The 24,970-nt window shown below is 43.3% G+C and overlaps 3 protein-coding genes across 4 annotated transcripts; all 3 read right to left on the bottom strand.

Moving 5' to 3' along the window:
- Positions 1-55: 55 nt before the first annotated feature.
- czib (CXXC motif containing zinc binding protein) lies at positions 56-5,829 on the bottom strand. 2 transcript variants are annotated; one of them, XM_018753516.2, is made up of 9 exons: positions 5,759-5,829; positions 3,512-3,717; positions 3,340-3,423; positions 2,796-2,852; positions 2,231-2,312; positions 1,897-1,928; positions 1,632-1,709; positions 524-589; positions 56-381 (listed from the first exon to the last, which is right to left on the bottom strand). In XM_018753516.2, exons 2-9 carry the CDS (start codon positions 3,515-3,517, stop codon positions 304-306), a joined length of 483 nt encoding a protein of 160 aa, XP_018609032.1. In that variant the 5' UTR covers positions 3,518-3,717; positions 5,759-5,829; the 3' UTR covers positions 56-303. The 2 variants fall into 2 exon arrangements, with proteins under 2 accessions (XP_018609032.1, XP_029105990.1); XM_029250157.1 differs by lacking the exon at positions 5,759-5,829 and having other exon boundaries at positions 3,512-4,049.
- On the bottom strand, positions 4,813-7,018 carry LOC108935161 (mago homolog, exon junction complex subunit). The gene is made up of 5 exons (XM_018753517.1): positions 6,874-7,018; positions 6,723-6,781; positions 6,211-6,321; positions 5,759-5,841; positions 4,813-4,945 (listed from the first exon to the last, which is right to left on the bottom strand). Exons 1-5 carry the CDS (start codon positions 6,959-6,961, stop codon positions 4,846-4,848), a joined length of 441 nt encoding a protein of 146 aa, XP_018609033.1. The 5' UTR covers positions 6,962-7,018; the 3' UTR covers positions 4,813-4,845.
- Positions 7,019-11,588: 4,570 nt separating this feature from the next.
- Positions 11,589-23,879, bottom strand: uck2b (uridine-cytidine kinase 2b). The gene is made up of 7 exons (XM_018753129.2): positions 23,381-23,879; positions 17,191-17,350; positions 16,031-16,127; positions 15,080-15,222; positions 14,792-14,889; positions 13,544-13,592; positions 11,589-12,775 (listed from the first exon to the last, which is right to left on the bottom strand). The coding sequence occupies exons 1-7, from the start codon at positions 23,483-23,485 to the stop codon at positions 12,639-12,641; spliced, it is 789 nt and encodes a 262-aa protein (XP_018608645.1). The 5' UTR covers positions 23,486-23,879; the 3' UTR covers positions 11,589-12,638.
- Positions 23,880-24,970: the final 1,091 nt, after the last annotated feature.

Genomic DNA, 24,970 nt, shown 5'->3' with positions numbered 1-24,970 from the left:
GAAATTTATTTAACACTGCCTCCACGCACGTCACAGCACAAACTTTTATAGTGAATTTTCGTTCACCGTCTTTATTGAAGCTGTTAAGAACAGCATGGTGCAAAATAAATCATTCCATCCACAACAGAATGGATCCTCTACATTCTTATCCCTCCATGTCTTCTCAAAGACTGAATAGAGTTGAGCTGCGTTCCCAGATACCCGAGACCTTCTATGGGTCTTCAAACCTGATCAATTCAACAGACTTTTGTGGGAATATGGAATCAATTTGGTTTAAGCCCAGTTACCACACCCTACAGTCAGTCAGCACTTGATGAACTTGTGGGTAACTTCATAGATGCCCACAGATTCGTTGACCTTTTCATCATAGTCAGTCCAATCCTGAAATTCAAAATGTTCAAATTAGTCTTACAGCTGACTGTACTGATTTTGTGCTACAATATTCTTCAGAAAACATTCTAATGTTAAAGCGGTTCTTAAACTGATTATCAGTATAAACTGAATGTTAAAATGAGGACTTAACTGCTTCCTGTAGGTTAATTTCAGAGAACGGAGTTCCCGATTCTGCCCCTTTTGCACAAAATCCAGCCTGCAATATGACAGCAATGACAATCTGTCACCTGAATGACAGGTGCAACAAATGTGTGTATTTTGTGGCTCAAATCCTAAGCCTTCATATTACAGTACATTGACATTTACAATGTAGTTCTCATTTACTGTAGGCTCTTTCACTGTTCCACATTATTTCCATGTTCACTGAACAATTTTTTTTTTTTTTCCAAAAGTTTTGCTTCCTGAAAAATGTACTGAAAGTTTATTGAACTGAGCATGTTTAATTGCATCATGATGCTGACATATTGCATTAGCTCAACTGAGCTAAAAATGTTTTACTCCTGACTTTCATTTGTATTCAGCATGTGATGCTTCTCGTTTCAGTGTCCAACAATAGTCAGCCAGCATGGATGGATTCCGGTTGCTCCGATACCACTTTTCTATCACTTCCTTAGATTGACATTTATTCATTTAGCTGACACCATTTCCAAAGCGACTTACAACATTAAGCTTTGTGAAGCTATTTGCAATTATTTAGCTATTTATACAGCTGGGTAGTTTTACCAGAGTAATTTAGGGTAAGTGCCTTGGGGAAGGGATACTACAGCAAGAGGTAGGAATGAAACCTTCAACCTTTGGGTCCAAAGGCAACAGCACTAACCGCCACACCACTAGCTGTTCCCCATTTGTCACTTTCACTAAGTTTTTCAATGGTCTGAGCTTTATATGAAGAACAGGCAAAAAATATCTTTGTTGGGTCGACAAGTGGTTTATGTGTAGGGCAGAGTAGAAAAGTGCAGCATGTTGAACAAAGATATTTGGAGCGTGGAACATGGAGAAAGATTTCACCAGGATGCTGGGAAAGCTCAGTTGAACCAACGCAACGTGTCAGCATCATTATGCGACTAAACATGCTCAGTTCAATAAAAGTTCATTTCATGTTTCTCCAAATTCTACTCAATACAGTCAAATTGAGACTATATTTATGTTCAGCTTGAAGCTATCAGAATCACCAAATTTTTTTTGGAAGCAAAATGTGTATCTGTTTTATGGGAAAGTTAAGAGCAGAATGTTTTTACCTGGGGTTGGAAATCAACTGGTTCTAGTCCTCGACATTCAAACTGCACCATGGTCTTAAATTTTTCACTGTCGTCTGCCTTCGGGGTTATATCAAACACAAAATTTGAGTATTAAGATGCAGTTCAAATCTGGTTGACTACTGAAAAGAGTTCCGTTTTTACATAATGGATGTCTTGCACCACAAACTGAACACAATTACTGACCCAGATATTTACATTTCTGTATGTAGATGGTATTATACTTTTCAAATAGTAAAGTACTTACATTATATGGAGTGATGGTGTCCCTAAGGATATCTGTTAGGACATGAAGTAAATATTTTCAACATTTCTAGTAGCAGTTAGACATAAGGAGTTAGTACATTCAGGGAAAACAAACCACTTTCAACTATTGTTCACTACTGGCCACATTTTTCACTCTTCAAATTATGTGTCTGTGCAATATTTGCAGGAAGACGTACAGCCCGGTCGTGTGCCACATTAGCCGGTTGAAGGGACAGCATGTAGAGGAACGCAGTGCTCATCACACGGCTGTGAAGGTGATGCTGTGATGCTGGTGAGAGGAGAGGAGAGGCAGTGGCACACACAGCGGTCCTCACCGATCGAGTTCTCCCGGGAGCACAGTTTGCACTTCTGCACCATGCTGGCACTTCCTCTGCCTCCTTTCAGGGGCACGCTGTCCTGCGCCAGGAAAGAAAAAAACAGAGATGGAACAGAATTAGGAAATAATGCAAAATTGGGGCAGCACGGTATCACAGCAAGTAGGACTGCTGCCTCACAGCGCCTGGGTGGTGCGAGAAGATGTGGGTTCAATCCCTGCTCAGTCTGTGTGGAGTTTGCATGTTCTCCCCATGTCTGTGTGGGTGTGCTCTGGTTTCCTCCCACTCTTCAAGGACCTACTGTACTGTGTGTGAGTGACAGAGAGAGTGTGTTCCACTGATGTATGGATGAGTGACCCAGTGTAAGCAGTGTATCTAGCAGTGTAAATCACCTTGGTGAATAAGGTGTGTGAGCTGATAACACTACATAGAGTTCATTGGAAGTCACTTTGGAGAAAAGCATCTGCTAAATAAATAAAATGTAAATGTAATGCTTCTTATTCCACCTTATTCATCCTCCTGTACCATGATTTCATAGCGAAATGTTTACAATTCAGCCTCTTACCATTAAAGTGATGTACTGCCATTTGTCTGATATTTCCCCACAGTTTCCACACTTAAGCTGTGAAAAAGGAAAATACTGTCACATTTTTATGTTTCTACTTAAACATTTATGTCATTTTTTCATCCAAATAACACCACACTGAGCAAATAAGCCACACGTCTTCAGTGTTAAACTGCTAAACATAATATTGCGCTCATTCTTATGTGACAGAATGATGGCAAAAACATGACAGCAGTCGGATCGCACTTGTTTGTATTGATCCGACTTAAACTGCACGTCAAATGTGTTTCAATCACTTCTAGTATTTTCTTTAGTTGGGTGAAAAGCCCTCTCGCCTCAGACGCTGCTAAACTGAGCCGGGACGCATGCGCCCTCCGGCTGTTCCTTTGTGTACGCGACACTATTGCACAACTCCAGGAAATCATGTAGTTAACTGCCGCACGAGCTAAAATGCGCCAATCTTTGTGACACTGGCGCACGACGGTCTCCGGCACGAGCTCGACGCAAACGTGCGCGGCCCCGCTCCCCTCGCGTCGCACTCCACCTTTAAGAACCAGCGGAAGTCGTCGCCCTCGGGCCGCAGGTTGGTCACGTGCTCCAGCGTCGCCTTGAACTGCAGCGCGAATTTCTGCACACATCGACACTCAAAAGAATCAGTGGCGAGGCGCAGCTGTCTAAGGTTCTAATGCAGGTAAACGCGGCGAAGCAGATCTTACCACCATCTTCCACTGTTGGCTTGCTCTCTGTGTTGTGTGTCTGCAGATCCGGCCACGTCCACCGTGCAGTCGATTGTCTGGCGCCCTCGTGTGCACTGGGTGGGAATGACAGCTCCTTTTATGGCACTTCCGCCCAGGGAGGTACAACTCCGCCCTGCGAATAGGGCTCGAGCGCTGGGCCGAGGGTGTTGTCTTGCTGTGAAAACCTTGCGAAGTCCGCGAAGAAAGCATAATAAAGGCGTCGATGAGTTAATGTTTACCTTTTAACACAAAAAAAAATCTAACAGAAACTGCACTACCACAAAATGATTCGTTTGATGGAATACTTCTATAAAGTGAAAGTGCGTTTAGCCAAAGCGCGCACGTGTCCATAGAGAAGCAGGGCTGTGCGACGCGAGCGATCCTTAACTTTCGCTGAGCGGCGCTGGGTCAAACTCTTTCTAGCTGCATAGCCCGAGGAAGCACACAACAGAACAATTTTCACTTCATATTATTTTTCCACATTTATATTTATTTAGCAGACACTTTTCTCCCAAGCGACTTCCGATGAACTCTAGTGTTAGGAGCCCACACACACCATCAAGGTAACTTACACTGGGTTACTCATCCATACATCAGAGGATCTCTCTCTCTCTCTCTCTCTCTCTCTCTCTCTCTCTCTCTCTCTCTCTCTCTCTCTCTCTCTCTCTCTCTCTCTCTCTCTCTCTCTCTCCTCTCTCTCTCTCTCTCTCTCTCTCTCTCTCTCTCTCTCTCCTCTCCTCTCTCTCTCTCTCTCTCTCTCTCTCTCTCTCTCTCTCTCTCTCTCTCTCTCTCTCTCTCTCTCTCTCTCTCTCTCTCTCTCTCTCTCTCTCTAGCATGTGTTTCAACTGTGGGAGGAAATCAGAGCACCCAGCAGAAACCCACACAGCCTGGGAGGGGATCGAACCCATGTCCTCTGGCACCACCCAGGTGCTGTGAGTCAGCAGCGCTACTGGCTATGGCACCATGCTGCCCACACTTTATATTAAACAACTTTGCACAGATCCCAGGAGTGCTTCAGTCTACATGATGGCCATTCATGTATAAATTGAACAGGTTTTATTGAACTGCCACAACACAATGCTGTGCTTTGGTGCTCAGAGCTTTGAAGAAACACTTGATTATTTCCAACTTCATATTCTTGCTCCAACACATTCAGTCCTGTGTTTTGCACTTAAAACCACTGAAGACACAATTTACAGGAATTAGAACATTTTATTGAAAACCACAGAAAACCCTTGAAAATGTACAAAATGTTTTCAGACAGCAAACGAGAAAAAAAATAAAAAAAAAAAAACCTGGAAAAAGTGTCCATCTTAAATAGGTTTGATTTTGAAATGTAAGCCGATGAGACTGAAGACCAGACATTTCAGATCCTGAACCAGGTAGTAGAAAACTCGAAGACCTTCTGGATCCCTGAAACAAATGTGACATTTATCATTTATGTTTATTCATTTAGCAGATGCTTTTCTCTAAAGCAACTTAAAATGAATGTTACGTATTATTTAGCCAACACCTTCCATCCAAAGTGACCTACAATGCTGTTCACACTACAGTGCACTAACTCAGTCAATCACTCATCTAGACACCAATCTACACACACACACACACACGTGCACTATGGGGAAATTTAGAGTCACCAATTCACATGAAACATGTCTTAACGGTGGGAGTAAACCAATGCACCCAGAGTACATGCAAACGCCACATAAACTGGGCAAAGAATCAAACCCATGTCCTTTCAAATCACTCAGGTGCTGTGAGTCACTGTTAGTTGCTGTGACACCCCTTGTTATCATGAATATAAATTAATAACTGCATGTTTACCAACAGGATTATATTTTCTTTAAACATTTAATAGAACAAACCAAAGCAACTGAATCCATACACTAAGTCTGGGATGCTGAGCTGATGCAATGCTTGAAAATACTTCTAGTCTGGCCATCCTTCCCCTGCAGACCCTCTGTCTGCAGACTGGCCCTGAAGCCAAGACACAGCAGCTATTATGGATGCAGTTTTTCTTTCCCCCCCCAGCTCTTTTTAAATTGTCAGCTTAGAAGGCTATAAAGATCTTTCAGGGTGACTATTACAATTAAGTGCTTCATTTCTGAAATATACCAAAACTGACAATTATTAAAAGCTACACAAAGCTCAACCCCAGAAACTGATTTTAATATCACTGCCTCCACCACCTCCTTTCTGAGATTCATGACAGATCCATGTACTCACTTCGACTGGTTCACATCGATCAGTGACCCAATCTTTGATGTTGTGAAGGAAATGTGCTCATCTCCAATGACTATCTCCAGTTCCTAAAAAGAGAGTAATATTTTTCTACATCATCATAAAAGCTGGCATTAGAAATAACAAAGTTGCAGCACCCGTGTACCCAGAAACAAGTTATTTTGGACAACGCACAGATGCATTCTGACATGCCTCCTTCAGCATTCATGCAAGACCAGGACTGTTCCAACACACACAGACAAATGTCCCTCTGCATCATGTACTCACTGAGATGTCAGTTGTTATAAAATCACTTGCTACCACAAAACAGTGTTTAAAAAAAAAAAAAAAAAAAAAAAAAAAAAAAATACACTGCTGGCAAGCGCACCAACCACAAACGGAAACGAGATGCGAAAACAGACAAATACCACCGTATACTTTGCGGCTGTGATACCAACCTGTCTGCCTACTCTGTCTGGCGGTGGCCACAGTGCATCGTCTTCTTTCGTTACTTCGCTGTCATCGATGATCCTTTTCAGCTCCTCCATCACACTTTTGTGCACATAGGCCTGTGTGTAACAGAAACAAGAAGCCTCAGCTAAAACTTTTACTAAAAGAGCCTTGTCCAAGCACGTGCGCACAAAAACAAATAAGCTGCTGGCGTGACAAATTCTCACTCGGACTAATGTAACATCTGAACACAGATGTGTCTCAAAGGGTGAGTGAGAAAGAAATAACCTTTGTACTTGACAAAGATTTGACTTGCTACAAACACTGTGCATTTCATTTTTGCACTTAAGCACTCTTTGATATTCTAGTATTTAACATAGCCCTGGAATAATGAGCTGCCTTCAGGTCTCAGTAACACAGTTAAAGTTATATCTAGTAAAAATGGTCACCGGGGGGGACCACACAAAGAAAAAGTAACGACTTTCAGTGAGTAAAACGTAAAAGTGCATATAAAACTAACCTCTTTCCTGATCATGACATCGTTCTTGTAATTACTGTTGTTTGCGTATCTCAACTTGCCTGGGAAAAAAAAACATAAGAACGGGTTAATTGTTCCAGAGGAAACAGTGAGTAAGTTCACAAAATTCAGAACAAGGAGTATCGACATTTACCATCCGGGCGAAATTCAAATTCCAGAAACTCATGTCCGAATTTGCCTTTATGTCCAACATAGTATCTTAAATAGAAGTCGCTCGACATCGTTCGCAGTCCGGAGCGGCGGAAGACAACTTGCGCCCCACGCGCCGCCAGAGTCAAGCACGCATGCGCAGCTGACGACGGGCGCGTTTTTATTATGTCACCGCTGGAGCGAACGCGTCATGACAAACTGGAGAAACTTGGACGTTGCTCATGCGATTTCTGTTAACTAATGAGAGAAGTCTCCTATAAGTTATTTCGCACAATTTACCCGAAGTCTTACTTTATGGAAAAACGTAAAAAAAGACGCCATGTCCTCATTTAGTGAAGGTCCCTCAGAAACAGCTCTGCATCACAGTATTTTGGTTCTGTAAATAACGCTGAGAAAATAGGACGGAGCCTCAGTCAGTGGGAACTTGCTTTTCCTCTGAGTTCTCCTTTATTTTTAAGAAACGTATTGCTCGGATTTTACAAATGCGACAGCGATGCCAAGGCACCACATAATGAAACGTATTTTTTTATTAGCCAAATATAATATACATAAATGTACATTTATCAGTTAAAAGCCTTTCTTCCCCTGCTCATAAAAGAAATTAAACATGACAAGAACACTTCTATTTTCTAAAAACCTCCAAGTTCAGAGAACTGTACTTGTATTGACCGTTTTACTCCATTCGCAATGAAGTCTTCATCTATTTACATTTACATGTATTTATTTAGCTGATGCTTTCCTTGAAAGCGACTTCCAATGAACTGTATGTAGTGTTATGAGCCCACACACCTTATTCACCGCGGTGACTTACACTGCTAGATACACTACTTACACTGGGTCACTCATCCATACATCAGTGGAACACACTTTGTCACTCACACACCAAGGGGAACCCATCTATCTATCTATCTATCAATCATTTTTCTTCCCTTTGTTCTATTCCCCCTGGCATTGTTGTTTGTTGTGATATTTGGATCTGATTTTTTGTTTTGTTTTCTTCATTATTCAAACTTTTGTAATTGCTGTTTTTCAGTCTAAAACTAAAGTAAAAAAAAGAACTGGAATATTGTGAGAAATCCAAAAACATCTGGGGAGTGACATTACGCCCTTCCATGTGCGGAGTGTACCTGTTGTGTGACATACAAGGGACTGTACGCAGCCAAGGGCCCGTTTCCTTTCCTTGTGACTGGATGTGGGTTGCAGACACTGTTGGCGCCAGGTGTCACTTTAACGGCCCAGATGTTCATATGACTGAGTGGCGAGGCCTGCTGCTCTCATAGCTCTTACTAGCAGGTGCATCTGTTCCAGTGACCTGCATCAGCAAACGCAATGTGATACCGAGCTCTCCTGCATGTTACAAAGTGCAAAAGTTCTGCCTTACCAAAATGGGGGGGGAAAAAAAAAAACTAAATTTTTTCATATCTCACACATTCAGTGGATATCTGTTGCACTACATAAGAGAAGAACCAAAACTTTGCAGTGTTTTTTTTATTTGGTTTTTAAAAAACAAGATTGCATTCGATTACAAAACATTTGAATCACCATCATAGTGCATTTATTCGAGAATTTAAAGTAACGAAAAGTCATATGTCACAATGACGTCGTGAAATATTACCAATTATGGAAACACAGCCTGAAAATTAAAAACATAAACTGAAACCGAATGACAAGTTCACATGGCTGGATGGTACTTTATTAAGGGGTGTAGTGGGAAAATCTTTTTCATTACTTTTTTAGCAGATACAGTTTTGCTTCATCTTTCGGGCAGCCAATACTACATTTGTAAAATAAAGAGTCTTGTAACCAGAAGGCTGCTGGTTCAAATCTTGAGCATACCACTGCTGCGTTACCCTTGAAAAAAAGAATCTGCATTGCTCTTGAACATTATTGAACTTTCCAAAAGGATACAGTTGTACATTGCTTTGGAATAGTGTTATCTAAGAAATGTTAAATCAGATTTTTTAACACTAATGTCATCATTGAGTTTTTATTTTTTCCATTGTTATTTTATTTTGGAGAATTTTTTAGTGACTGGAGAAAATGCACTCATGATCAGGAAACCTCAGCAACTGTATTCAGTTTCAAACAAAGTAGGTTGTCCAGATTTAGACAGAATATCAATCTAGCCACTAGCATCATTAAGTTCCAATCACTTTTTTTGCCAGTACATTTATCTGACACTTTCTCCAAAGCAATTTACAATGTTAAGGTTACAATTTTTCTACCCATTTATACAGCTGGGTAATTTTACTGGAGCAGTTCAAGGTAAGTACCTTGTTCAAGGGTACTACAGCTGGAGGTGAGGCTTGAACCTGCATCCTTTGGATCCAAAGGCAGTTGCTCTAACCACTGTACTACCAGCGGTCCCCAGAACCAGAGCATTTTTGTAGCACAACAATTAATTACATTTTAATTACATTTTTTCCAAAGTTTCAGCCACAACCCTACCTTGTATCCATACTGTACATGTGGAATTCTCACTTAAACATATCTTTTCAAAGCACAACAAACGCAGAAATAATCTGTGCTGCAAATAGCAAATTTTGGTTTGAGCCGACGCAAAGTGTTTTAAAGTGAACTGTAGTTTTTATAGCTCATCGTTGGAGGACGGTTCATTAAATAGGAACAATATCATTCTTTTTAATAAGCATGATCTGTCAACAAGCATTCAGGCAATAAAAATAATGAAATGAAACCAAAAGGATGTAATTGAAACCTTTGGGTGTCAAGTACATTTTTTTCACAGCAGATTTTAAACAAAATCTACAAAATGTTCATCTACAAGCCATTTCAAAGATACCTGTGAAGAAATAGAACAAGCATCCAACACCCAGATACCGGAAACTGGCAGTCTACAAGCCTTGAATTGTGTCTACAGTGGTTCCTGCACATCCAAACCAGCTCATCGTGTCTGCTCGTATACCCTGGAACAAGACACACAAGCTTAAGCAAACAGGATACATCATCCAGTAGAAAAAGCACTCATCCAAAGTTAACCTCAGTGCATAAAACAACATTTCTGAATACAAGCGATATCAGGGAGAGACGTACACTTTGTTACAGCACTGCATATAAAGAAATACCCGGTTAATACTACATAAGGCAAAATGCATTTTGTTCCCAATATGGAGATAAAATCTGCAGTTCCATATTGCATGTAAATTTGCACAAGGTATAGAGGGAATTTTTACAAAAATTCAGCAGTTGTGGTGCAGCTACATAACCTACTTTTCCCATGCTGTCCATAACAACTTCATGTGGACTGCATTACCTAGGCATCTTAAATCTGAGGCACAATACAAGATACTCTGAAGCAATACACAAATCTTGTGTACCTGATAAGGATTACTTTAAATGGTATACACACAAACACATGTGTGCATGTGTATATTTATATATCAGTGAAAAACAGCATAGCAATAAAAGTAAATCAGTGCAAGAGGTCATATTTCTATGCATATATAGTGCACGTGTCAGCAGGCTAATATAGAACAGTAGTTCAGGTTCATTGATAAATTTCTTTTGAACCAACTGAAACTTCATTTACTCAGTGTTGCAAATAAGACTCTTGCAGTGAAGTTGTTGGTCACTAAGTGAAAGCCCTTAAGGACTGAGTGCAGCCCTCAAAGCATTGCATCAAATTTTTTTTTTTTTTTTTAAAACAGTAAAAATTTAGAACAGCCACACCTTTGGAAACTTTTTTTTGAAGGCATAAGCAGCTACACACTTTCGTCAGATCTACTGTATATCTAGGGTTAGTACTGGCATGTGTTTTCTATATTATCAAAAAGTAAATGGCTATCTTTTAAAGGCGATAAAAGACCAAATGTGTGTTATATCATGCATTTGATGTAGAAAATATCAAGCTGTACTGTAACAACCTATTGGAAGTGTCAAAAGATTAAATCAATCAGCCAAACAAGTGATACACAAGGTAAACTGAGAAGTATTTAATTGAGTCCTCTGTTGTGACTGAATCTCCAACAGTAATAACATTAATCCTGCTAAGCAACAGATAAGAATGACACAAAGCACAGGACACCCCGTTACAGAGACTACTCATAGCAATATTTTCCATAATAGCATCCATTTTATTGAACACTACCCTCCCAAAACCCATCCCCAGGCTTTACCCGCACAATTTTTTACATTGCAATAACTCATCTTAGTTGAGAAAATATTGTGCACATTTATATTGCCATAGCCATAATGATGTTTGTAAGAGCTGGCTAGCTGACACTTCAATAAACAACTACCCTGTTTAATAGCAGCAGTGAAGGAGAAAGTGTATATATTTCACTGAAACCAGAGAAAAGCTGTTTGTTCGATATATAATCTGCAAATCAGTTGCATTTTTATTTGCAAGACAGCACATTTTTTTCAAGGGGGAAACTGAATATTACCATAACAATTAGTCCAAAGAATGCATTACTAATACTGGAGTATCACCAATAAGACTGGAGGAACATTTTTTTTTTTTTTTTTTTTTTTTTTAAACGCACAACAGAAGGCACACAGGGATGGATATCATGAGAGTAGAACACTTGATGCCAACAGGGCTATAAACCTGCTAGCCCCAGATACCAGCTGAGGTTAATTCACCCACATCAAGTTCCTGGACAGGAGGCAGATGGAAGTGACTGATCCTACCAATCACAAGGTGTGGCTTCAATTTCTCATGGTAGCTTTCCTCCATTGTTTTAGCTTGACCTTCTTACCTAAGAGATCAGCTCATTTGAGACAGAAAAGCTTATTGGAAATAAACATTCTAAAATGGATTATGATCATCATTATTATTATTGAATGAAAAACAGGATTAAATGGCACAAAGACTAAGTTTTTCTTTAAAGATGGCACACCAAGTTGCTGGACCTGAAACAGACCTAACCTCAAACTGCATTGCTGAACCGATGTGTAGACACACAAACTGTGCACAAAAATATTCATTCAACTGGCTTGGTGGAAAAACAGCCTGGGGAGGTTATACAGGAGCACCACACCGCCTGCAGACCCAACATCAACCTAGTCAGTTGAATGCCGTAGGTTTTTAAATATGACTTATGCATCTATTCACCAAGCACTTTCATTCAGAGCGAAGTGCAGACGCTGATTCGCGAGGAAACAGAAGACCCAAGGCAAGATCTGCTATTGTTGCCAAAGAGGGAAAACTGCAAGTAAAATGGCACTGAGGAGCTGGGGGAAGGCGGCAAGAATTGCATTGGTATTTGTGCATAACAAGAGTTTTAACAACAAAAAACCTCCAAAGTCCTGAGTTCTTGCTAAAGCTCTGTACCACCCGTAACAAGCCGCTCACCCCTGCCACCCGATGAGGGTGTTCCCGTCGTCCGGACATCACAAGCAATACGACCGGTCACTCTCAGTAAGCAGCATGGGTTTTAAGTGTTGTCTAACAACTAGCATTTGTCTTCCTTTATTCATTTCAGAAAGTTTAAAAAGAGACAGCAAGGGGCTGCTTAAAAGAAAGCCATAAGAAAATGAATAAATTAAAAAGGAGTGACGTTTGACCTGCAAGCATTACAATATCAGGAACCCATTTTATGCCCCTTAGTATTAATTCAGTCCAAAAAGAACAAAGTATTTTTTTTAAAAAAAAAAAAGCCATCAGTTTTAAACTCTTGCATCGTCACTTAATACAGCATGGCGGACTGGAGCTATGTACACCATAACTTCCCCTCCTTTAAAAAGCCAGCCTGCTAAGAGCAGGGGGGCAGCAGGAGGGCGGCGCGGTCAGTGCGGCCGACTGCTGGACTCGGAGGCCTGCCGCTTGCGGGGTGTGCTGTAGCCGTTCAAGCAGCCGTTCTGCCGCTTGGTCAGCCCCCCGTTGAGAATGTCTTGGATGTGTTGCACAATGAGGTTTATGGCAACTGCAGAAATGCAGAAATACAGAAGAAACAGGTTAGAAGGTTTAAAGTTCCTGCATTGGACACCATTCAACACCTCTGTTAGCGTTAAGTAAACCCCATCCATTTCCCCCCCCTCATTTATTCATTCAACTGACACTTTTCTCCGAAGGGTCTTACAGGGTTAAGCTTCTTACAATTATTTACTCATTTATACACGAAGGTAAGTTTTACTGGAGCAGTTCAGGGTAAGTGCCTTACTCAAAGGTACTGCAGGGTCTTTGACTTCAAGTCAACACCTAACCACTATGCCGTCTGCTGTCCTCATTTTACAGAGACGCAACCCAAGACTGTTCCACATCAGACCTGTTTAAAACAAGTCTGAAGGAAGCAATCCTCTAGTGTGAGACACAAAATGCATCCAACAATCTCCAACACCATGGGCCACTGAAACTACGGCACAAGTACCTACCGCTCCAGCGAATAAAATCCGATGTCCGACTGCATGATTAAACTAAAGCGAAAGAGACTAAACTCAACCCAGTGAGAGCGTTCACTGATATAGTCTGTGGGATAGAGCTCAACGGGATGTTCACAGATTAAGACACGTAAATATTTTCACGTCTGCTTCACACTGGTATAACAATGTTCCCGAGACACACGACGGCACAAGAGCCCATCTTTGGACTTGTCCCCAAAACAGCGCTATGTGGTGTCTGAGATTAGCTGCTCCGTGGCTGTGAAAGTATAGATATTAGCAGAATTTAAAACGAGCAGGAAAACAGCTCTTACCAAGGTTGTCTGCCCCACGAGGGATTATCACATCAGCATACTTCTTCGTCTGGACACAGGAAGGAGAAAGGAATGTTCACGACATGTGCAAAAGCAGGCCAGGTGATGTGTGTTGTGCAATGGTAACCTGTGACTCATGTCAGGGCAGTCACTCTATAGCCAGCAACTAAGCATATGAAGTATGAACATCTGGCCAACATCGTAACTTGGTACATGTTGCTCTTAGATGAGGGAAACAAGGTGACTGAATACTTATGACCAAAAAAAAAAAAAAAAAAAAAAAAAAAAAAAACCCTGAAGGTGGGCATACAGATTGAAAAACACTACAAATATCCCTTTTTGTTATGGAAGCCAAGAACATAAACTTATCATTCCGAGCATTTATAAATCACTTTTTTAAACCGGTCAAACTATATTCTGAGAGACACACAGTGCTGCTTCAAAGTATGAGAATCCCTAGTGTCCCTTAGTTTTAGTGCAAGTGTTATATGAGAAGCAGTCTTTCTCACAGGACATAACAGGTGTGTAAATACCAGATACATGTGTTGCTTTAGAGGAAATCAGGTGTATACCATAGTAGAAGTAGTGCAGGTACAAAAGTAATTGCACCCCAATATCTTCGGTTAAACCGAGTAGGTAAGTAGAAGCAGGTATGTGTTGTTTTATAACTTAATACATTTAGCATTTTATACAATAATGACCATCCCTATAGGGTTCACATACTTTCAAGAGGCACTGTATAAATACACATGTGCAAACATACAGTATATGATAAACACATTGAATCTGAAGATTGAAAACAGGTTGCTGGCTGTTCATATCAATAATCATTACGTGATGACGTATAGCAACCTCATGTCATGAAAAAAGGTGTATTTATGTGTTCTACGTGCAAACCGTCTGGCTGACTGCTTGCCAGGTTTCACAAACATCAATGAAGCTGCGTCACAGCTGTCACTTAGACTATGCCGAGTAATCCGAGGAGAGTTAAGACACTTCCGTTGCTGGTTGATGCCAATGAAACTTTGCAGATTTGCCCGCATCCGTGTGCCTCGTGAGAATCGGCCAAAGGCGGCAACGAAGTATAACAAACACACCGATGCTCCACACGTGTCGTCATTCTACTAATTTCCCAATTTATAGTTGTTACTAGTGGTAAGCAATCAGTAAGAGGGCTGACTCTGGGGTAAAATGAGTCCATCGGTCCCAGACAGTCACACGGAGGGGGAGGGAGACCGTGGTACTCACTGGCAAACAGAACTCCTCAAAGGCTGGTTTTACAAACGTGATGTATTGTGTCAGCACCTGCTCCAGGTCACGGCCACGCTCGCTGATGTCCCGTAGCACTGACACACACAGGGCCCATGGGCATGACAAGAGCAGATGCACATTCAGAAGCCAACTATCCTAACAACTAGTTTTTAACCACAATCATTAGAGGCCATGGAATTCCAAGATAAGACTTCACCAATATACATTTGACACTGGTAAGGAACACTTGTGAAACAGAAACGTGGTTCCGATCACCACGCGTACCTCTGCGAGACAATCGAGTGTCTGCGTCTGTGTCCACAAAGAGCTTCATTTGGAACACGTCTCTGATCTCCTGGGAGTAGAACATGAGGATGCCCTCGAAGAGCACCACATCCGCAGGGTACACGGTAACGCTCTCCTCCTTTCTGTTTTTACACACGATCGCAAATCAGAACGTGTCATTTCACACCAGTTGACCTTCGTACAAATATACATTTGGCCATGTCACATTTTGCTACTGAACTTTTGAAAAATTCAGAAATTTTGGGAAAAAAAATCCAAAGTAAACATGTTAAATTTCAGTGTAGCTCATCCTCACATCGTTGGACTAATGGGGGTCATGCAACTGACTCGTCATTCCAATGTCTCATATGCATGAATTTTTCCACCATATTGAGAGACTACTAGTTATAAGCAATTTTTTTTTTAAAGTAAATTTTATTATTTGTTGTGTACTTAAGTTGTATGCTTGCAAACCACTTGAAGTATTAATTTATTAAAACAAATTAGATGTTGATTAACCAAGTCTCTGAAAATTGGAGATATTAAGAATAATTGTGGACTAGCAATGCTCCATCTCCCAAAAGTAATAATATAAAAAAAATAAATTAAAAAAAAAAGTTTAAATTAAGTTTTCCCCCTTCATGACAGTTGCAGTCTGCCCCCAAGCAGTCACTCACGGGAACCCTTGCACACTTCAGCAGCACTTCTAGGGAGTCCCCCCCCCCCGCCCAAACAGCTCCAGATGTCTCCAGTACCCACAGCCCTGAGCACCTGGAAATGGCTGAACAAGACCTGCTTTGTGAAGAACACCTGTGTCACCATTTAGCATGTGACTCAAAGGTGGGGCTGCTGTGTGTTTTTCTGTGGAAGGGAAAGGGCAACTTCCTTTGCCCAGGCAGAGACATGGCTACGATCCCCATACACAACCCTCAGAGCAGCAACTACGCTCACCTGGAATGAGTGACAAAGTCATATACCGGGATCTGCACGGTTTTGCCTTCCATGATCTCCCACAGGGTCTTGACGATGAGCTCATTGTCAAAAGCGTCTGCAGAGAACAGGTCGAGAGAAGGGAAAGGGGCTGAGATCCATCCTAGTAACCACAGGAGTCTGAAGCAGGATAGACTCTAGCACTCTCCCCACCTACAGCAGCTGGGGGCTGACAGCACAACCAGCAGCAGATGCACACTGGACAGACACTGCTGACCGCAGGGGATTCCAATACGCTGAGCCAGGGAAAACGAGGGATACGCGCCAGCGGCTCAGTGTGCGTGGAGGGAGGAGGACGACTAGGGTCAACAGAGTTCACGTTAAAATTCGACGATCTAAACGTGGGGACCAGGTGCATTCCGGGTCCGGACCCACCGCAGCTCGCCCCGCGCGAGCGTTTCGCCGAGATATGCCGACATCCTCGGCTTCTCCCACACTTGAAAGGTGACGCCGTAGTTATTTCAACGAACGTAAATGACCGAAAAACAACTTCCTACCGCAACATCAACAGCAGCTACAGCTAGAGGCCATGCCTGCTTATTTACAATACGTCTGTACAAACTACTTGAAAGCACTTCTCATAGACCACTGGGCTATTACAGTCAAAAAATGTCTTGTATTCTTAGGCACCAGGCTTCGGAGATCATCTTGCAGTGGAAAGCAGTGATGGGAACCGCATCCCTGATCTACTCCTACACAACCAGGACAGCGTCTGCCGCAGGGATGACCACATTTACTCAGTGCAGGACACAAGACACTCATTACTCTGCATACAGCTGGGTTCAAACTTTTTTTAAAATGTGCATGCAAATTTATATACCTGTGCCATGTAATTTTAAGTACTTTATGATGTGATGTAGGTGCTGTTAGGTATATCATGTTCACTGACAGTGAAATTTGGTGAACTCAGTTATGGGGAGAATTCAGTTGCGTTGGGGATTACCGTTGGTCTGACTTATATCCGACTACGTGAAGGAGGTCCGACAAATTGCAGCCCGCTGTTGAAACAATACTTATTCCCCCCCCACTTTAAATTTTTCCTCACCGTACATGAAGCACAGCCAGGTTTCTGTTCAAGATAGGGAGCAGGTGGCTGAGGGGGCCCCAGGGCCCTGACCTACCAGGGTGGTCGAAGTTGAATTGGCCCTTGAGTGCCTTGCTCTTCTGCTCGGGGGTGAGCACTCTGTAGAAGCTGTCCTGGCTGAGGATGACCACCTGCCGCTTACGATGGTCGATCTCGTTCTGACCGAGCAGCTCCATGATCTTCCCGCAGACAGACGACTGGTGGCGAGAGGTACGGAATAATGCAGGGAAAAGGGATCATCATCAAAAGCAGATCTTGGCAGCCAACATAGTTACAATCCGCCCTTGTGAATCAGCCTTCCCACCAAAAGGATATGCCTACGTTCCGGCCCACATACACACATCGTGTAAAAATCACAGTGGATTGTCTGTCATTCTTTTGCAGTATCATCACCATCGTCATCATCATCATCCAGAGCCACCCTTCCTGGCCTTTGCCAAAGCTGACTAAGCAGTTATTCACATTCTGCCCCCTGCCACGAAAGGATTAGACCTGGATCCTCTGCTGCATCCATCTCACTGCACCCACCTCCCATCACCATCGACCAGTGCGTCGGTGCATTATTAGCTCTGCGCCACTGGCTCACTAGATCTGCATTTTGCCCACTTGCTGAGAGAAGAAAAAGGGGGAGGAAAAGAAAGCCAACAGGAGTGAGCTGAAGTCACACCAATCTAGGTGAACCTGTACTTTGAAACTTGCGTGCGCATCCTGAACTCTTGCAAAGACGACACCGTCAATACGAAGAGACCATTATCAGAGGTCCGACACGTCTCTGGAACCGAAACATAGCTTATTGCCGGTTTGCCAGTCAGGGTGATTTAAATGACTGCAGATGGTCCTTAGCGCACTTAGATCAGCGCAAAAAACAGGGGGGGGGAAACAAAAACCAAACTAACATCTGAGATGTACCCTACCCAGCCTAGCACTCTGTGCCTCCAGGATAGGCTCTGGTCCAGTGCAGCATTGCAGCAGTCAAGGGGCTGCACAAATCCTTTCTCCTGTTCCTCTTAGAACACAGGTGGCATTCAGGCACCACCATAAAAGGTTTGTAAAAGCAGACAAAAACGACAGGAACAAACTGGCAGCAGCGAGTAGCAAAAGCTTTGCCGCAGTCAGCAAAGCCAGAAAGGCTTTCGGGAATCACACAAATTCCCAACAGCGTCTCCTTACAGGAAGCGAACGAATGGGAAGCCGCTTACTCTACAGGCACACGTGGCTTATTCCACACAGCATAGTGCATTTCCGCGAAAGGACTCGCTGGAGCGCGGCGAGCGATGGCACAGCCGAGCCAACATCCCTCCACCCCGCCCTGCTTCTTTCACGCTCAGCTTACAGCGCAACAAAAAACTGAAACCTGTTTTTTTTTTTTTTTTGAGCTCAGCCTCATAAAGTAGGTTTGCATAACCGATCTGACCACTTTCAGACCTACTGAAATCTGCGTAGTCCCTTGTATCATTTAGTTGACGTTAACTGACGTTACCAAGAAACAACTTCGCCTACAAGGAACAGCAGCACTCCTTCACACACCTGGCTTGGCTCCTTGCGCCGTGGCAATTTATCACAACGCTTAAAATTATGGATGGGCAAGTTCGGGATAATCGAACCTAACCCTCAACACCCGACTTACGCAACACGGCCTTTCCAGAAGCACATCAACGCAGCAAACCTGTATCTAACCCTGCTTCTGGCCAGCATGAACAGACAGGCCACTAGATGATCTGGTCAGACAGGCAAAAGGAAGCAAGTCTTCAAGGAAACCTGTTCTCGCCAACGCCCACAAGGAAAGGAAAGGATCACATCAACAAGGGCAAGACATGCTTTCAACAAGCGATACAGCAGTTTTGCTCCATGGTACAATCTGATGACCACCCACACTCACTGCACATTCCTCCACCCAGTCCACGGAACGGCTAAGCAGCAGTCGCCAGGCTTCCCTGCAGCCGTCGACAGCTCCACCTTCGACTTTCCGAGAGCCACCGCCCGCATCGACCCACCTGCGCCCCTGCCACACAGTGACAGCAAAACACAAGAGGGAATTTGCACTCAAGGGATAATTAATGCAGAACTCATTTCTCTTTAGATCAGAAATAAGCCAGCAAATTATAGTGGGGGAGGGAGGAAAAAAAAAAGCTAAAATGTGATGGTCCTAAAAATGATGGCAGAATAATTCAGCGTACTATGTCCTGGTATCGTGATAAACTAGCACAAGTCTGTAAAAGTACCCAATTCCAACTACATCCAGGGGTGAGAAGTTAAGCATTGACTCTTCAGGCTTCTGTTTCTACTGAAAGATGAACTGCTTGTTTTTTTGTTGCTGGTTAAAACACTGGGTGTATAAAGGAATTTACAGATTAAGAGGTAAACTTTCAGTGGAAGATGTCACTGTATATTTAAAAACATACAGTACCATGTCTTCCACTGAATTTTTACCTCTTACTAATGGGTGGCATGACGGCAGTGAGTAGAGCTGCTCTCACAGAGGCTGGGTGGTACGATGGGACGTGGGTTCGATCCCTGCTCGGTCTGTGTGGAATTTGCACGTTCTCCCAATGTCTGCATGAGTTTTCTCCAGGTGCTCTAGTTTCCTCCCACAGTCCAAAGACTGGCTGTTCAGGTTCACCGAGAGCGTATCCCACTGATGTATGGATGAGTTGCCCATTGTAAGTAGCATATCTAGCAGTGAATAATGTGTGTGGGCTGATGACACTATATAGAGTTCACTGGAAGTCACTTTGGAGAAAAGCATCTAAGACAAATGTAAAACACTCATCTTAAGGTGGAAAGACAACTTCTAGCTCCATAGGAAGAAACTGCTAAGCTGAACAAGTCAACATATTTTCTCCTGCCACTAACAGAACCTATCAGTTTTGGTAATACCAAAGTTGATAAGAGCATTGGGTGTTAAGGGAACGGTGAATGGGTGGTTCTGCCCAAGTAACATACTGTACTTATTCTGCGATTAAGTCACTGCAACAACTGGCAGAGTTGACCATGTTGTGCCTTAAACATGTGGTTAGACAAAACACTTTATAAATAATCTCAAAATTTCACTCATAATAAAATATAATGAACGTGAAATTGTATTTAGTCTTTTTACAAAGAGAAACTCGTATAGAGAAAACTCAAAGGAATGACCAGACTTTGTGCAGCAACAACCCAACGCTACCATCCAGCCAGAGAAGTTCATTGTGGAACCAATAACTTCATTAGACAATGGAGCATAAATTTGTTGTTTCTTTTTGCATTTTCCATTCAGTTTTGTTACATTAAGCATACTTTTGGCATCAGTTCATAAAAAAAATAAAAACTTAAAAAAATCCAAATCCTTGAAGTTAGCAAATTGTGGCACCAGGTCCCAAGCACCGAATATTCCAGTGCCTTTTAGGATCTGATGCACTCTAGAATATTCCAATGGCTGTGAAGTACCACACTGACACTCTAGAAGAACTAGTGGTATTTTGTAACCCATAAACTTTAATCTTTACCAATGCAAAAATCAGCGTAACCAAGAACTCTGAAAAATGTTGTTGCGTTGTGTTATTGATAGCGTTTCACCAGAAGAGATACAGTATCTGAAATCACTACTTTTACTTTATTACTTCTCTTTCACAGACCTGGACATTACTACTCAATATTCACTATTTATCGTACTTGTATTTATTTGTACCTGCCCTTTTATACTTATTTGTGCTGCCTTCCTTAACAGAACATCCTTGTCTAAATACGTGTTTGTTCATGTCTGTTGACGCCCACAAGAGCCTTGTCACAAGCATTTCAATGCCCAGCATGCCCATCATAACTGTGCAAACAACAGATTACTGACTGACACTAGAAGACTGTACAATAGTTGCACCTTTTTCCAAGAAGTTGGCAGGCTTTCTTGTAAATGGCGCCAGTTCTTTCAGCGTTTTGCTTCCATTTCAGATGAGGGTCCGGGCGAAGAGGAGCAAGGACTCGCTAACGAAAGACTGATACCTCTAATCTGTGGTGTATGACTCTGCATCTTTGAGCAACGTAATGCAGGCTGCTCCATTATGCAGTGAAAATAACCGCAGAGCAAGCTATACGGGTCTGTTTAAATGGCATATCCCACACAAAATAAGTTATAGTCATTACAAAGTGTTTTAACAATACAGCTGTCAAAGCGCAGAACATATTTTCCAGAGAGAAAGAAAAAAAAAAGTGTACAGTGCACCGAAACATTTATTCCCTAGTCCTTGTACTTATTCAGATAGAGACCCAATAATACTGAAGACATAATTAGAAGGAACTCAGATGAGTCACTTAATTCCAAAGCTAAAACCACCAGCGAAGGACTAGGTCTCCTCAAGTGTGTATTCCAGCACATAGTCAGGAGGCAGGAGCCCTAAGAGCAGAGAAATGAGGAACCACTGAAACAAAGATCACGTCAGTTTAACGCCAAAAATTAGAGCGTTTAACAAAACATGAACCGAACAAACACGAGCGCCAAACAGACGACAGCTGGGGTAAAAAAAAAGAGTGAGGCGAGGAAAAAGCCGCCAGGTTGCCAGATGCTTTTAACGCGCGCACAAATGCATTTCAAGAAGGAACTGAAACGTCTTCCCCGCAGCTGCCGTTTGATATCTTAAAAACACAGCTGTGGTTCTGCCGCAGTCTAGCAGTATTATGACAGTATGCTGTCATTACGCAAATAACCGTGTACACTTTAAAAAATAGTCACCCACCCTGTTCCTCTGGTGTTGAGGACAATGAATCGATTCATCGATGGCATACAAACACACTAAACCACATAGTCCCAAAATATAGAAAACCACCCTGTAATGAAACTATGCTCGAGAGAAAGTTTCAGCACACGTGGCGCAAAACTACTGAGGTCAAGCTTCTCTCTGAGACAAAAGGTAACGCCCTTGTGTTTACACACCGCCAGCAGGGTAAGAACGCTGTAGTAAACGCTGGTGACTCCCACACGCCGATGGCACGAGGCAACCCGCGTAAAAAAACGCGCAGAAGCTCCGCAACCGGGGCCGAAATGCTCGAAGTTACACAGTCGGCGCTTTTGTTTCGAGAACGCTAGCTTTCGAAGTTCCGGGACGTGCTCCATTGGGGTTCCTGTAGGAAAACTTTCAGAAACAGGCAATACAGTAGGAGAGCAATGGACACGGAGGGTGACGGAGATAGGCCCGCTGGGACTTTGTGCCCAGGGGGACAGGGACAGGGGACAGGATCACGTGGTGGGTAAAGAAACATATTGGAACCGCTCGGAAGCACCGACAGTTGAGTTCGGTATGTTGCTGCACTACGGCGGGACAGGTGTTCTGTTCACTATCCACGCATTCATTGACACGCTGACTGGTGGCTATTGACAGAGCAGAGAGGGAGGTCGTATGGCGGTTCCTCAACATTCCCTGCAAGGCAACTCAATTGGCGGCCGGACACCATATTAGGTATAACAGGTACAAGAAGAATAAACGGGCACACGGAGAACTGAGGCTCTGTATTGACTAGTCTAGGATGCCACCGGTTTGCTGTCAGTGGCGCCATCGGAGGATCGCGTAATGATTCACCCCGCCGCCACGCACTGCCCCCGTAGCGCGAGCGCGGGTACACGCGCGCGTGTGCGTGTCCTCGCGCCACTCGTTATCTACTACAGTGACTCACCGCGTCTCCAGACTCCACGAGTTAAACAATGGAAGGACGCCGAGACGAGAGGAGCTGTTTTTTCACGTCATCATCTGCTTCAGTAACTGGCATTGGGTTCGACAACTTTGGTTTCATTTCCCCTAGTGATATAGCTTTTATTTATATATTATAGATACGCACGCAGAAATAACACCATCACAGCAGCGCGGCATCCGAGAGAGGCTGTGTGTGATGAAAGAGCTGCCGATTTAACGCATTGATTAATTGAGCAACGAGCGACGCTGTGACTGCGGCTTTTTTGTTTGTTCGCGAGAGCGTCCGCGTTCCCGGTGTTTCGGTGTTTATCCACGTAGGACCAGGGCCCGTGTGCCTTCACCCACGTCCAAGTGCGGTCTGCTAAGCATCATTAAGATGAGATGTCTCGTTCAGCCGCATTATTCGTATCCCGCGGACATGTCAAGTGTCAGACAGAGAGTGTCGTTCTTCACAGCGCCGAGCCACGCACCACGCGGTCGGCGCATATACCATAACCAACCCATCAGGCTCCGTGTTCTCTTCAGATGAAATAAGTTATACAAAACTAATCCGTCGACAACATGACCTACCTTGCCGCTAGCAGTGCCCCCAGCCACGCCGATGAGGAACGGCTGTCGGACTCCGTTCTTGCGGTGCTCTCGGTCCTCCGCTCGAGTCTCGCTGTCGCCGGCCATGCTTGCACGCTCGCTACGTGGGCTGCGCGAGCCGAACCCAACCGCTCCGACGTGCCGCTGCGTCGCAACTGCTGCTATACTCACACGCTCGCTCGCTCGCTCTCTCTCTCTCTCTCTCTCTCTCTCTCTCTCTCTCTCTCTTTCACTCGCTCCCTTCCTGTCCGCCCGTCTCCCCAGTACCACTTCTCAGGGGTGTGACTCAGCCTCAGCTCCCATGCAGCCCTAATGCCCTGCGCCGCCCAAATGCGCGACCCAACACCCCTTCCGCGCGTTCGTTGGTTTTTAACCAGGTGGTTTTAATTAATTTTCTCCAAACACACAACACTTAGAGTGGAGTGACGGCACCGAAATGACTCGGTCTTTCCAAGGCAAGCTGCTAGTGGAGAGTCCAAACTTGTGTGTGTAAATCACTGTCTTAAACTATGTCTATGTTGCGTGGACATTACCCGCCCACCGTACATATTTTGACGCCTCCTCAAGCAGCAATGTAGTGCTTGGCAGTAACATCTGGACAATTTGGAAAAACAGCCTGTTTATATATCTCATCTGAAAAATTAATATTTATACTAATAACTGAATACCATATTAATTTCCTAATACAGTTGTGTAAATGAAAAACAATGTTAATCAAACTAACATTAGGGATGAAAACAGACTATTTTATCCCTACTATATAAATGTTGATAAAAGTTTGACACTAAAATATATGGCCTTGAGAAGCCACCGTTTATCAGAACAATAGTCATAACAATGGTTATGTTTTTTGTTACTGAACCCCTCTGATTAGCAGCTTTTTTCTCAATAAGAAAGCTCTATAAAACTTCAACTGAATGTATTCATAATTTACACACACACATTTTCCAAACCGCTTGTCCCATACAGGGTTGCGGGGAACCGGAACCTACCCAGCAACACAGGGCGTAAGGCCGGAGGGGACACACCCAGGACGGGACGCCATTCCGCCGCAAGGCACCCCAAGCGGGACTCGAACCCCAGACCCACCGGAGAGCAGGACCCGGTCCAACCCACTGCGCCACCGCGCCCCCCTATTCATAATTTAATTTCCTGTAAAAGTTTTAAGAATTGAATGATACACAGAGAGACCATGCCCAATGGTGTGACCATGAGCACAATTCAACCAAATAGTCGCTACAAGGCAAGAGCACAGGCAACAAACACGGAAAGAAAGAAGGAAACTGTCATGCAAGGAAATTGTCAACTTTTTTTCAGGTAAACAGATTTAAAGAAGATTTATAACCAAAGTACAGCTTTCACATTTTCCTCCCCTGCTAAAGCTGCCCCTTAGAGTCATCAGTAAGTCATTAGGACAACTGGAGTTCGCTGTGCGTGTCAGAGAACCCTGTGTGCAGAGCACTTTGACACACCACCTCACATTGCGCACTCACACTTCCCAGTTACACATCTACTGTTAGGGATCTAGCACTGAATTGGCTCTAAGCAGTGCCAAATAACACCACTACAGCA

This window comes from Scleropages formosus, chromosome 3 (genome assembly GCF_900964775.1).
Source record: "Scleropages formosus chromosome 3, fSclFor1.1, whole genome shotgun sequence".
In the NCBI taxonomy this organism is placed as follows: domain Eukaryota; kingdom Metazoa; phylum Chordata; class Actinopteri; order Osteoglossiformes; family Osteoglossidae; genus Scleropages; species Scleropages formosus.
The sequence above is the reverse complement of the archived record's forward strand: the minus strand, read 5'-3'. Positions and strand labels throughout refer to the sequence as shown.